Source organism: Neodiprion virginianus, chromosome 2, assembly GCF_021901495.1.
Source record: "Neodiprion virginianus isolate iyNeoVirg1 chromosome 2, iyNeoVirg1.1, whole genome shotgun sequence".
Taxonomy (NCBI): Eukaryota; Metazoa; Arthropoda; class Insecta; order Hymenoptera; family Diprionidae; genus Neodiprion; species Neodiprion virginianus.
This window is the reverse complement of record NC_060878.1, coordinates 11,836,735-11,849,246: the sequence shown is the minus strand read 5'-3', so window position 1 is coordinate 11,849,246 and position 12,512 is coordinate 11,836,735. Positions and strand designations below refer to the sequence as shown.

Below are 12,512 nucleotides of genomic sequence, written 5' to 3'. Positions count from 1 at the left end.
GAACCGATTGGCGCGAGTCATAGGTCGGTACTGCGGGCCGTCGGTAACTTATCCTCCCCCTCTGTTACCGACTCTCTCTTCAGGTAACAGAGGCAATACCGACTATCGCTTTTTCTTTTCAACTCCTTTGATAACCCGTCTTTTACCCCAATCCTTTTCTATCTCCCCTTTCTTTCTTCTTTTCTCAAGGCACCGCTGAATCGGCGGCTTCGCTTAGCGGCGTGATGGAAGTCTTCGTGGACTTCCCGTTCCCGGACGAGTTCCGCTGCCAAGATTGTTTTCGAGGTGGCAGGGGTAGGGGGACATGGGCGGTGGGGGCGTTTAGGGCGCACGCCGACCTTAAAAAACACCTTAGAAAATACCACCCAGAGCGCGGGATGAAGTTCCGCTGCGGTGTGTGTGGCTTCATCGGCGAGGGGGGGTATCCCCTCAAGGCGGTGAAGCTGCACCACGTGCTAGAGCACGAGCGGGAAGTACCTGCGGTCGTCGAATTATCGAGCGACGATGAGACGCTCACTCAGCACGCAACACCACCCGCGAGTGAGCCGCCGCGCCTGCACACGCCATCAATCGACACTAGCACGCCGTCAAGCGTGGTTGCAGGCGAACAGGCGCCGAGCTCTCAGGCGATCGAGCCCGCGAGTCTCCCGCATGTGCCGGGTACACAAGCACCGGGCTGGTCGGGCAACAACACCGCGCAAAGCTCCGACGACGTAATTGAGGGCTCGAGTATCACTGCACGAGATATCGCCACTGCTCCAGCACCCTCGCAACGCGCTCCCCCACCTCAGCGCAGGGCCAGACCAAGCGGCCGGGCGAGGAGGCCCGCAGAGGAGCAGGCGAGGCTCATCGACCTCCTCACCGTCGTAACCAATAAGGATGACCTCCAGCTGGCTTATCCCCAGGTTGCTGCCTTCCTCGGCCGTTTCGCCAAACAACAGCCTGTGCGGGACGCCAGCAACAACCGGGGGCCGAGAGACCGCAGCAACGATCGAGTAAGGGAAGCGACGCGGATACAGCGACTATACCGCAAGAATAGGAAGCGCGCAGTGCAGGAAGTTTTGGCTGGTCCAGGCCAGCACTGCGCAGTCGACCCGGCCATCATCGAGCGACACTTCGCTTCCCTCGGCTCACGACGCGACGGAGAGGAGGTCTGGCCAGACGTCCTCAATTTAGCAGCTCCCGACCAGGCCTCGAACGACCTGCTTCTGCAGCCGTTCAGCGAGGCCATCGTCTGGAGGAAGCTGTCCACGAGGACCAACACGGCTCCAGGCCCAGACGGGACGGTGTACTCCGATCTGAAAAAGGCTGACCCCGGGGCCCACGTCATCACGGCCCTCTTCAACACTGTCTGGCGGATTGAGGAGACGCCAGACGAGTGGAACGGGTCCAACACCGTCCTACTCTTCAAAAAGGGCGACCCCACCGACATCGGGAACTGGAGGCCGATCTCTCTCGGCGACACCTGCCCCAAGCTCTTCGCTGCCGTGCTGGCCGATCGGCTGAAGAGCTGGGGGCAACATAATCATCGTTTCAGCCCGTCCCAAAAGGGCTTCCTGGAATACGAGGGCTGCTTCGAACACAACTATGTGCTCCAGGAAGTCCTGCGAGACGCCAAACAGCGGAAGAGGGAGGTGGTGGTGGCCTGGCTCGACTTCTCGAGCGCCTTTCCATCCGTGCCCCACTCCTCCATCCACCGAGCCCTGCAGCTGCTGGACGTCCCGCCCAAGGTGAGGAAGGTCATCTCCTCCCTCTACACCGGGATGGAGACCAGGATCAGGACCAAGGATGGCTTTACCAACTCTATCGCCATCGAGTCGGGCGTGCGCCAGGGCTGTCCCCTCAGCCCTGACGTCTTCAATCTTACGCTGGAGGTGGTCCTTCGGTCCATCGACGGTACTGGGGCGGGCTATGTTTTAGGCGACACCAAGGTCAGCAACCTCACCTACGCAGACGACATCGGCGGCTTGGCCTCAACACCGGCTGAGATGAGGACACTGCTGACCACGGCTGAGCGAGCAGGACAGGCGGTCGGAATCCATTTCAACCCGGCCAAGTGCGCCACACTCCACCTCAAGGGCGGCCGGGTCATGGAGACCCAATTCAACATCGGTGGCTCGCCTGTGCGTGCTCTGGCGGCCGGGGAGGCCTACGAACACCTAGGCATTCCCACTGGCTACCAAGTCCGCCAAACTCCCACCAACAAGCTCGCCGAAATGGTGTCTGACCTAAGGAAGGTCGACGAATCTCTGCTGGCTCCCTGGCAGAAACTCGACACCGCAGCCACCTTCATCCTCCCCCGTCTCGACTTTCTCATGCAAGGGGCCGACCTCGAGAAAGAATACCTGAAGGAGACGGACAAGGTCGTCAAGAGGTTGGCCAAGAGGTGGTTGTGTGTTCCAGGCAGAGCAAGCGCGGAGCTTGTACACATCCCAGCGTCGCAGGGCGGCGGAGGTCTCCTACCAACCACGGACCTCTACGACGTGTACACGATCTCACACGCCTACCGCATGCTCTACTGCGGGGACTCGGCAGTCCGAACAATCGCCCGTGACGCGCTGCAGACCACGGTGGACCAACGGCTCAGGAGGAGTTCCACTGAGGAGGAGATCGCGCGTTACCTGTCAGGCGCAATGGACATCATCCAGGTGCCGGGCAAGGACTCCTTCTGGGCCAAGGTGCGCACGGCCACCCGGAGACTGGAACCCAAGCTGCGCGCCTCCTGGGCCTGGTCGCCTGAGGAGCAGGTGTTCGTGCTGAAGTTCGCCAACAACACCGGGACGACCAGCATAGCACCGAGCGGGAGAGACCGGATTACCTCGGTTCTTCGACGAAGACTCTCCACCTTCTTCGTCCGCTCCCTCACGGCAAAACCAGACCAGGGGAAAGTTTTCCAGGTGACCACCAGCAGCAACTTCCCCAACCACTTCCTGCGCACCGGGCGGAGCACCAGGTTCTGCGACTGGCGCTTCGTCCATCGGGCACGACTGGGCGTGCTCCCGCTGAATGCTTGCAGGAGGTGGGAGACCAACGGGGACAAGAGGTGCCGGAAGTGCGGCTACCAGCAGGAGACCATCCCTCACGTCCTGGCGCATTGTGGCGTCCATTCAGCAGCGCGACAGCGCCGCCACAACAACGTCCAGGACCGGCTGGTGAAGGCCGCCTCTCGGTGCCCAGGAGTCATCCGCGTCAACCAGACGGTGGAGGGCGTAGACGGCGAAGCGGGCACGCTGCGCCCCGACATTGTGGTGCGGGACGAGGTCAACCGCACCATCACCATCGTCGACGTCGCTGTGCCGTTCGAGAACGGCAAGATCGAGTTCGCCGCCGCCCGTGCACGCAAGATGGAGAAGTACGGACCGCTGGCGACTCAGCTCGCGGCCAGCGGCTACACCGTCAGACTGGACGCCTTCATCGTCGGCTCACTCGGAGGCTGGGACCAACACAACGACAGCCTGCTAGTGCACCTCCGAGTGGGACGATACTATGCCGGGATGATGAGAAAATTCCTGGTCAGCGACACCGTTCGTTGGTCCAGGGATATCTATGTGGAACATGTCAGCGGGAGGAGACAGTACCAATAACATCGTGTATTGTAACTTTTATTATTCTTAGACTCTTTTCTCTCTTATATAAAAACAAGAAAAAGATTGATCCTGCCTCCTCCCTCCCCACCATCATCCCGCATTGTTGAATTAATCATTTTTATTTTATTTTTTTTTCTACAGTCAAATTAATTCGTTACCGTCTTTGTTGTTTTCTACCTATTCTTTTTACACTTTTATATCTCTTCTCTATATATTCTATTAATTTCAATGAAGGGCGGTGGCCAGTTGGGACTAATCCCTGTAATTTTAATTTTCTACAAACGAGTGTATATTAGCCACAGATTAGCTTTTCTTTTAATCCGACATTTTACCTCTTTTAACCCTATCTATTTTAACTATACACCCCTTTTAAGCCTAGTTATTTTACCCCTCTTAATCTTATCTATTCTAACTATACACCTCTTTTAAACATATTTATTCTACCTCTTTTAATCTTATCTACTTTAACTATACACCTCTTTTAAACCTATTTATTTTACCTCTTTTAATCTTATCTATTTTATCTATACATCTTTTTTAACCTATTTATCTTCTTTTTACTTCTATTTTATTTATAGACTGTCTATTTCCTTCCATTTTACCTATCTGACTTAGTCCTTTTATGCCTATACTGCTCTGTTTTTAAGTCTTAGCAAGTTGCACGTACCCCGGCTTTTTATTGCTTTTTAAACCAAAGACTCTAGTCTGTATATTCTACTTCTTTTCTCTTTTAGTCACTGGAATACATGCAACTTAACAATTTTATAGTCACAGCCAAAGATGTTTCTACCTACTCTATTAACCAATATGTCTATACACTATTCAACCTTCTTTTCTTCTTATGTGTATATTATATATTTTTATATCTATATTTAAGCCACCGCCAGGGGCGGAAGATGTATCTAAAGCACCCCCGGGTGAACAATTGTAAGCCCGGGGGAACATTGTTTGTTTTAATAAACGCCCTTTAATCTGTTCTTATCAGCTTAATATCTGATACGCTCCCCATTGGGGAGCCAGTATATTAATCTGATTTTTGGAAGGTGGTGGAGTGTCAGGGGCTTGCTCCGGCTTCGCCGCGGGTCGACCCTGCATTGCAGTACCGTAGGGAGCAGGCCCACTAGGACATTTAATATCAGAGCACTCCGCCACCTTCCAAAAATCAGCTGGATAGGTTAGCTGATTTTTAATTTTTTAAATTTTTAGATTTTTATTTTTTAATTTTTGTTTTTATCGTATTATATATACACTTTTATTTATACACTTGTATATATTTATTTTTACACTTTGGATTTTAGTTATTTATTTATTTATTCTATTTTTTATTAGCTAGGCTATTAGTTTTAATCCCGCCGAGAAGCGATCGGGACGTGGTTTAAGTGCGCGAGTGTTGTGCCGCGAGTGTGTGCGCCTCCCCCGCTTCGTCCCCCCGTAGAGTGTGCGGCGGAACTCCCCGGGACATCGCGCCGGTGGGTGGACCCGTCAGAGGTAAGTGGTGCCTTTCTTTCTCTCTTCTGTCTCTTTCCCCCGGCCATACGGTGCCGATTGCGAGGCGACCTTGCTTAGTCGTTCTCGCGCGGCACTAGGTCGGTTAATCCCTTACCCCACCCCTAGTTTCCGTCACTGTAGCGAGCCGTCGCACCAACACTTGTTGGTGCCCTTGTGACGGTGAGTTGCAGTGTCGGTTGCGCTCCCATCCTAAACGCGTTAAGACTCAGCGGGTTGTAGCTGCTGGAAGACCGACTGCAAGTGCGTCGGCACGAGGGTTGGTCTCTCCGGCTTCAACAACCCAGAGTCAACGTAAGTCTCGAAGTTTCTCTGAGGAAATAGCGCGAGTTATTCCCTCGGCGACAGCTTCGAGATCCTTCTACCATCACGTCTGTCGTTGCCCGAGGTCGGGGACGACTGAAACACGTCTGACCTGCCAAAGGTGCGACAGGCTGGTGCTGCCCCCCCGGCGGTCAGTAGCCGAACCGATTGGCGCGAGTCATAGGTCGGTACTGCGGGCCGTCGGTAACTTATCCTCCCCCTCTGTTACCGACTCTCTCTTCAGGTAACAGAGGCAATACCGACTATCGCTTTTTCTTTTCAACTCCTTTGATAACCCGTCTTTTACCCCAATCCTTTTCTATCTCCCCTTTCTTTCTTCTTTTCTCAAGGCACCGCTGAATCGGCGGCTTCGCTTAGCGGCGTGATGGAAGTCTTCGTGGACTTCCCGTTCCCGGACGAGTTCCGCTGCCAAGATTGTTTTCGAGGTGGCAGGGGTAGGGGGACATGGGCGGTGGGGGCGTTTAGGGCGCACGCCGACCTTAAAAAACACCTTAGAAAATACCACCCAGAGCGCGGGATGAAGTTCCGCTGCGGTGTGTGTGGCTTCATCGGCGAGGGGGGGTATCCCCTCAAGGCGGTGAAGCTGCACCACGAGCGGGCCCATCCCGCGCCAGTTATAGATGGTCGGGGTGCGCCTGAAGCACCCGCGGCGCAACAGCCGCGCACTGTTGACGAGGGCCGTGAGCGGCCAATTATGAACTTTTTCAGCGCTGCGGCGCCTGTGGGTCGGACACGGGCGGCGAGGACATCAACGACGACGACGGCGACGGCGGGCTCCAGCAGGGCTACCACCACCACACGCCCTGCCACCACCAGCGGGACGTCGAGGACGACGCGGCAGAACACCAGCCACCCACGGAGGAGCGACGAGACCGCCCGTACAACACCTGTGGCGCCCGCCACTACGACCGGGTCTGGAGCGCGGTGCAGTACCAGTCGGCTGCCGGCAATGAGGAGGACCCCAGAGGCACCCCGTTTCTCCAACGACGGGGTGCGGAGGACCAGCGGGGGTCAACGCGGCTCTCCGGGGGCCCGACTCTCCATCCACGAGGGCCCCCTGACGAGGAGGAGGAGAGCCGCCAGCGTGCCGGTCGAGCCGACTCCACCACCAACGTCCACCACCACCAGGAGGGGCACCGCGACCAGACCACTGCGGACATCCCCGGGAACAAGGGGGGCACAACATCTCCGCCCCGCCGCAACCCCATCTCCAAACGCGGCGGGGCCCACCACCACCAGAGGAGGCCCCCCACGACCATCTACACTCCCGGGGAGGATGAGGACGGCGGCTACCACATACGCCGCCGTCACAGCGGGCGCCACCACCGCATCGACGCAGCCATCGTCCGGCGTGCCGGCTGCACGCAGAGGGCTGCGTTTGGCCGCCAGGGCCACATCACTTCCCCCTGGCGGCCCCACCGGAAGCAGCCCTCCACCGTGGGAGATGCCGGCCCCACCGGCCCACAACACCCGGAGCCGGAGAGCGGGGTCGGTAAGCGGACAGCCGATCACGTCGGCGGTGGCTGCCACACTGACGACGGCGACGACGACGACGACGATGTGCGGGGGGCCGATCACCACCTCAAGGCCCCTCGCAGGGGGGAGGGTCACCACGACCATCTCCGGACTACCTGCCGCACTGCCACGTGCGGCAAGGACCCTCCCCTCCATCGCGGAAGCGGAATCGAGGGCGGTCTCACCGGCGAGGGAACCGTGGAGCGTCGTCCCCCAGCGGACCCGCCGACGACATCCCCGCGGGTCCGCCCCGGCGTCCAACGAGGAGAGCCCGCCGTCTTCACCAGCCCCGTCCACGACATCATCATCGGGGTCGTCGTCCGTGTTCGAGCCCCCAGGCGACGCAGCGAGTAGCAGTAGTTCAAACAAGAGCAGTAGTAATAACAATAATAACAACAATTTTAATAACACGCGACCGCCAGCCAGAACAAAGCGAGGCTCCCGTGTTTGCGCCCCGAGGGTCAATGCGAGGCCAGGCACGCATGCACGTAGAAACGAAAATAACAACAATAGTAACAATAACAACAATAATATAAATCTTTCTATTTCTAGGCAAAGGACGCCGGACACGTGCTCCACGGATATGGAGCCCCGGAGCCAAGGTAGAATTAGAGGAGGTGCTACCCGGAGGACCGGAGCACAACGGGCAGGAGGAGCCACAGGTGACGGGAGGCCCGCGACCTCTGGGCGTGGGTGTCCGCCTGCGAGGAGCCAACGACGGCCCAACCAACCCCGTCAGCCACCGGCTCCGGTGGGGCAGCCGCCGAGGCCGGCCGACCGGTCCGCAATGATCCACCACGCTGGTAATCGTGTCGACGAGGAAGGCGTGGTGCGTGAGCGGGAACGACTGATCGGTCTGGCGGAAGCGGCTGTCAGCTGGGACGATCTGGAGGAGCTGGCGGCGCGAGTCGCCACGTTCCTCCAAATCACCGGAGCGAGAACGGGGGCTGCGGGGGAGGAGAGGGCGGCCGGTCGTGCTGGGGGCCGGCGCGGGGGGAGGGCTGGGGAAGCCACGCGCGGGGGGTCCGGGCGGGCGGGAAATCGCGGGAGCCCCGGTGGTGAGCGCCGTGGGGCACTTCCAGCGGGGGGGGGACCGAGTGAGAGAGGCCACAAGGATTCAGCGGCTCTTTCGGGCGAACCGTCGGCGCGCTGTCCAAGAAGTGTTGACGGGCCCGCTCCAACACTGTGAAGTGTCAAAGGAGCGGATCCGTCAGCACTTTGAGGACATGTACGCTCCGGCGGAGAGCCTGGGGGGCCGCCCTCTGGCCGAACCTCTCACACCTCCAGACGAAAACAGCAACGACGATCTGGTTAGGCCTTTCACGGAGCGAGAGGTGGACCGTCGGCTCCGGCGTATGAATAATTCTGCGCCGGGTCCCGACGGGCTCACCTACCGTGACCTCCGAAAGGCCGACCCCGACTGTCGTCTGCTGGCGGCGACGTTTAACGCCTGCCGTCGTCTGGAGGCGGTCCCCCCCAGCTGGAAGTCGTCGAACACGGTGCTCATCCACAAAAAGGGTGACCGCGACGACCTGTCCAACTGGAGGCCGCTCGCGCTGGGTGACACCACGCCCAAACTCTTCGCCGCGCTGCTGGCTGACCGGCTTACTGCCTGGGCCGTCTACAACAACCGGCTCAGTCCGGAACAAAAGGGCTTCCTGCCGTGCGAGGGGTGCTACGAGCACAACTTCGTGCTGCAGGAGGTCCTTTCCGACGCTCGCAGGTCGGGGCGCCAAGTGATCGTCTCGTGGCTGGACTTGTCGAACGCGTTCGGCTCGGTCCCCCACGGGGCGATCTGGCGCGCTTTTGAGGAAGCGGGAGTCCCGTCGCCGTTAAGGAATATTGTTGAAGAGATGTATAACGGCTGCTCCACCCGTGTGCGAACGTCTGAAGGGTACACGGACCCCGTCACCATCCGCTCCGGAGTGCGTCAAGGGTGCCCGATGAGCCCTGTGGCGTTTAACCTGGCGCTGGAACCGGTGCTGCGTGCAGCATCGGCCCACCCGACGGGTTACACGCTGCACGGCCATCGGCACAATCTACTTGCTTATGCCGACGATCTGGCTTTGATTTCAGACACTCCGGAGGGGATGGAGGCGCTATTAGGGGCAGTGGAGGCTGCGGCGGGTGGGATAGGACTTCGGTTTAAGCCCGCAAAGTGCGCCACGCTCCACATGGGGCGTGGACGCGGTGGCCGAGTTCTTCCCACCCGCTTCACCCTCCAGGGTCAAGAAATGACGGCTCTGGCGGAGGGGGAGCCTTACCTGCACCTGGGGATCCCGACTGGCTACCAGGTGAAGCAGACCCCGCTGGTGACGGTCCAGGAGCTGGAACGCGACCTCCGAGCCGTTGACGAGTCCCTCCTCACCCCGTGGCAGAAGGTTGAGACGGTGGCAACTTTCATACTGCCCCGTCTTGACTTCTCGTTGCGGGGAGCACATGTGGAGAAGGGTCCTCTGACGGCAGCCGACAGGCTAGCTAAGCGCCTGGCCAAGTCCTGGCTAAACCTTCCCCAGAGGGCTAGCGCGGAGGTGGTCTTCCTCCCTCCCAGTAGGGGGGGATGCGGACTGCTTCCTCTGGCTGACCTTGCCGACGCCCTGACCATCGCTCACGCCTTCCGGATGTTATCCGCGGCCGATGCGGTGGTCAGGGAGTTGGCATGGAGCTCACTGGGGCGGGCGGTGTCCAGGAAACTTGGACGGGACCCGTCGCGCTACGACCTGGCGGCCTATCTTTCCGGTTCGCTGGAGGATGGGCTTGCCAGAGACGGGGGGGACACTTCCTCACTGTGGTCGAGGGCTCGGAATGCGGCGAGGAGGAGCGCGAAGGCCCTGGGCCTGAAGTGGCGATGGTCTGCGGAGCTTGGGGAGCTGGCCGTGGAGATCCGGGGCTCGGCTGGACGGACGACGGTGGTGCCACCGCGAGCACGAGGCCAAATTGTACGCCGACTGCGGGCGGCATGGGCGGAACACTACAGTCTGCGATTGCTCGGGAAGCCAGACCAGGGGAAGGTGTTCGAGGTGTCGTCGTGGTCGAGGTATTCCAACCACTTCCTCCGCGGCGGCAGCTTCACCCGCTTCGCTGATTGGCGCTTTGTTCACCGCGCGCGCCTGGACGTCCTGCCCCTTAACGGGGCACGACGCTGGGGCGACGGTGACAAGCGTTGCCGGCGTTGCGGGGGAGCACTCGAATCCCTTCCCCACGTGATCTGCCACTGCCGCCCGCACTCGGCCGCATGGCAGCTGCGGCATGATGCCATCGTCGCCCGCCTAGCGAAGGCGAACCGCCTGCCGGGGCAGCTCCGGGTTAATAGGCGGGTTGAGGGGGTGGACGACGAGCTGGGGGCTCTCAGACCTGACATCGTGGTCAGGCACGAGCCCTCAAAGAGTATCGTCATCGTCGATGTGACCGTGCCTTTCGAGAACCGTAGAGTAGCGTTCGATGAGGCCAGGGGCCGTAAGATCTTGAAATATAAGCCCCTGGCCGATGAGCTCGGAAGGCGCGGTTACCGGGTGACGGTCTCTGCGTTCGTCGTCGGCGCCCTCGGCTCATGGGATCCGAGGAATGAGTCGGTGCTGAAGCAGCTGCATATCGGTAGTCGGTATGCAGCGCTGATGCGCCGGCTCATTGTTTCGGAGACCATCCGATGGTCACGAGACATATACGTGGAGCACGTCTCGGGCGTCAGGCAATATCGCGTGCCTGAGATTAGCGGACCCTTGGGGAGTGATGCGGGAGCAAATCTAATAGAAAATTCAAACGGCGAGAGGCCGCCGCTCACGGGCCAAATCTAGACTGCGTCCCAATACATTTTAACTTTTTAATCTTCTAACTCTCTTTTTTTAATCTTAAGCTATACACTGTTTTCTTCTTTTATTCTTTCCACTAGAATTTAAGGGCGGTGGCCGGTAGGGGTCATGCCCTACATTTTAAACTTTTATACACATTTAAGCTACATATTTTAATGCATGCTATTTTACCTACATACTTATTCTTTTATCTCTACTCTTTTATATTCATTTTCCTTCTTTTCTTTATTTATTTTTCATATTTCTTTTATTTATTTTTAATAAGTTGCATGCACTCCAGGATTAGTCCCTGGAGCGCATGTAACTCGATTTTATTGTTAAAACCAAAGATGTCCGTTTCTTCTATTTTAGTACCTTTTTATTGTTTATTTTTTGTTGTATTACAACTTTATATCTATTTTCTTTTTAAGCCACCGCCAGGGGCGAGATCTGTATTTATATCACCCCCGGGCAAACATTTGTAAGCCCGGGGGAACATTGTTTGTTTTAATAAACGCCCTTTAATCTGTTCTTATCAGCTTAATATCTGATACGCTCCCCATTGGGGAGCCAGTATATTAATCTGATTTTTGGAAGGTGGTGGAGTGTCAGGGGCTTGCTCCGGCTTCGCCGCGGGTCGACCCTGCATTGCAGTACCGTAGGGAGCAGGCCCACTAGGACATTTAATATCAGAGCACTCCGCCACCTTCCAAAAATCAGCTGGATAGGTTAGCTGATTTTTAATTTTTTAAATTTTTAGATTTTTATTTTTTAATTTTTGTTTTTATCGTATTATATATACACTTTTATTTATACACTTGTATATATTTATTTTTACACTTTGGATTTTAGTTATTTATTTATTTATTCTATTTTTTATTAGCTAGGCTATTAGTTTTAATCCCGCCGAGAAGCGATCGGGACGTGGTTTAAGTGCGCGAGTGTTGTGCCGCGAGTGTGTGCGCCTCCCCCGCTTCGTCCCCCCGTAGAGTGTGCGGCGGAACTCCCCGGGACATCGCGCCGGTGGGTGGACCCGTCAGAGGTAAGTGGTGCCTTTCTTTCTCTCTTCTGTCTCTTTCCCCCGGCCATACGGTGCCGATTGCGAGGCGACCTTGCTTAGTCGTTCTCGCGCGGCACTAGGTCGGTTAATCCCTTACCCCACCCCTAGTTTCCGTCACTGTAGCGAGCCGTCGCACCAACACTTGTTGGTGCCCTTGTGACGGTGAGTTGCAGTGTCGGTTGCGCTCCCATCCTAAACGCGTTAAGACTCAGCGGGTTGTAGCTGCTGGAAGACCGACTGCAAGTGCGTCGGCACGAGGGTTGGTCTCTCCGGCTTCAACAACCCAGAGTCAACGTAAGTCTCGAAGTTTCTCTGAGGAAATAGCGCGAGTTATTCCCTCGGCGACAGCTTCGAGATCCTTCTACCATCACGTCTGTCGTTGCCCGAGGTCGGGGACGACTGAAACACGTCTGACCTGCCAAAGGTGCGACAGGCTGGTGCTGCCCCCCCGGCGGTCAGTAGCCGAACCGATTGGCGCGAGTCATAGGTCGGTACTGCGGGCCGTCGGTAACTTATCCTCCCCCTCTGTTACCGACTCTCTCTTCAGGTAACAGAGGCAATACCGACTATCGCTTTTTCTTTTCAACTCCTTTGATAACCCGTCTTTTACCCCAATCCTTTTCTATCTCCCCTTTCTTTCTTCTTTTCTCAAGGCACCGCTGAATCGGCGGCTTCGCTTAGCGGCGTGATGGAAGTCTTCGTGGACTTCCCGTTCCCGGACGAGTTCCGCTG

General features: G+C 57.2%; 1 protein-coding gene and 2 non-coding genes across 3 annotated transcripts; all 3 read left to right on the top strand.

The window, feature by feature from the left end:
- The first annotated feature begins 224 nt into the window (after positions 1-224).
- Positions 225-3,584, top strand: LOC124296876 (uncharacterized). Its single transcript, XM_046747255.1, has one exon. The coding sequence runs from the start codon at positions 225-227 to the stop codon at positions 3,582-3,584; it is 3,360 nt and encodes a 1,119-aa protein (XP_046603211.1).
- A 946-nt stretch (positions 3,585-4,530) lies between these two features.
- LOC124299411 (U2 spliceosomal RNA) lies at positions 4,531-4,713 on the top strand. The gene has a single exon (XR_006907005.1). It is a non-coding gene; the product is annotated as a U2 spliceosomal RNA (small nuclear RNA).
- Positions 4,714-11,217: 6,504 nt separating this feature from the next.
- Positions 11,218-11,400, top strand: LOC124299407 (U2 spliceosomal RNA). The gene has a single exon (XR_006907001.1). It is a non-coding gene; the product is annotated as a U2 spliceosomal RNA (small nuclear RNA).
- The last annotated feature ends 1,112 nt before the right edge of the window (positions 11,401-12,512 follow it).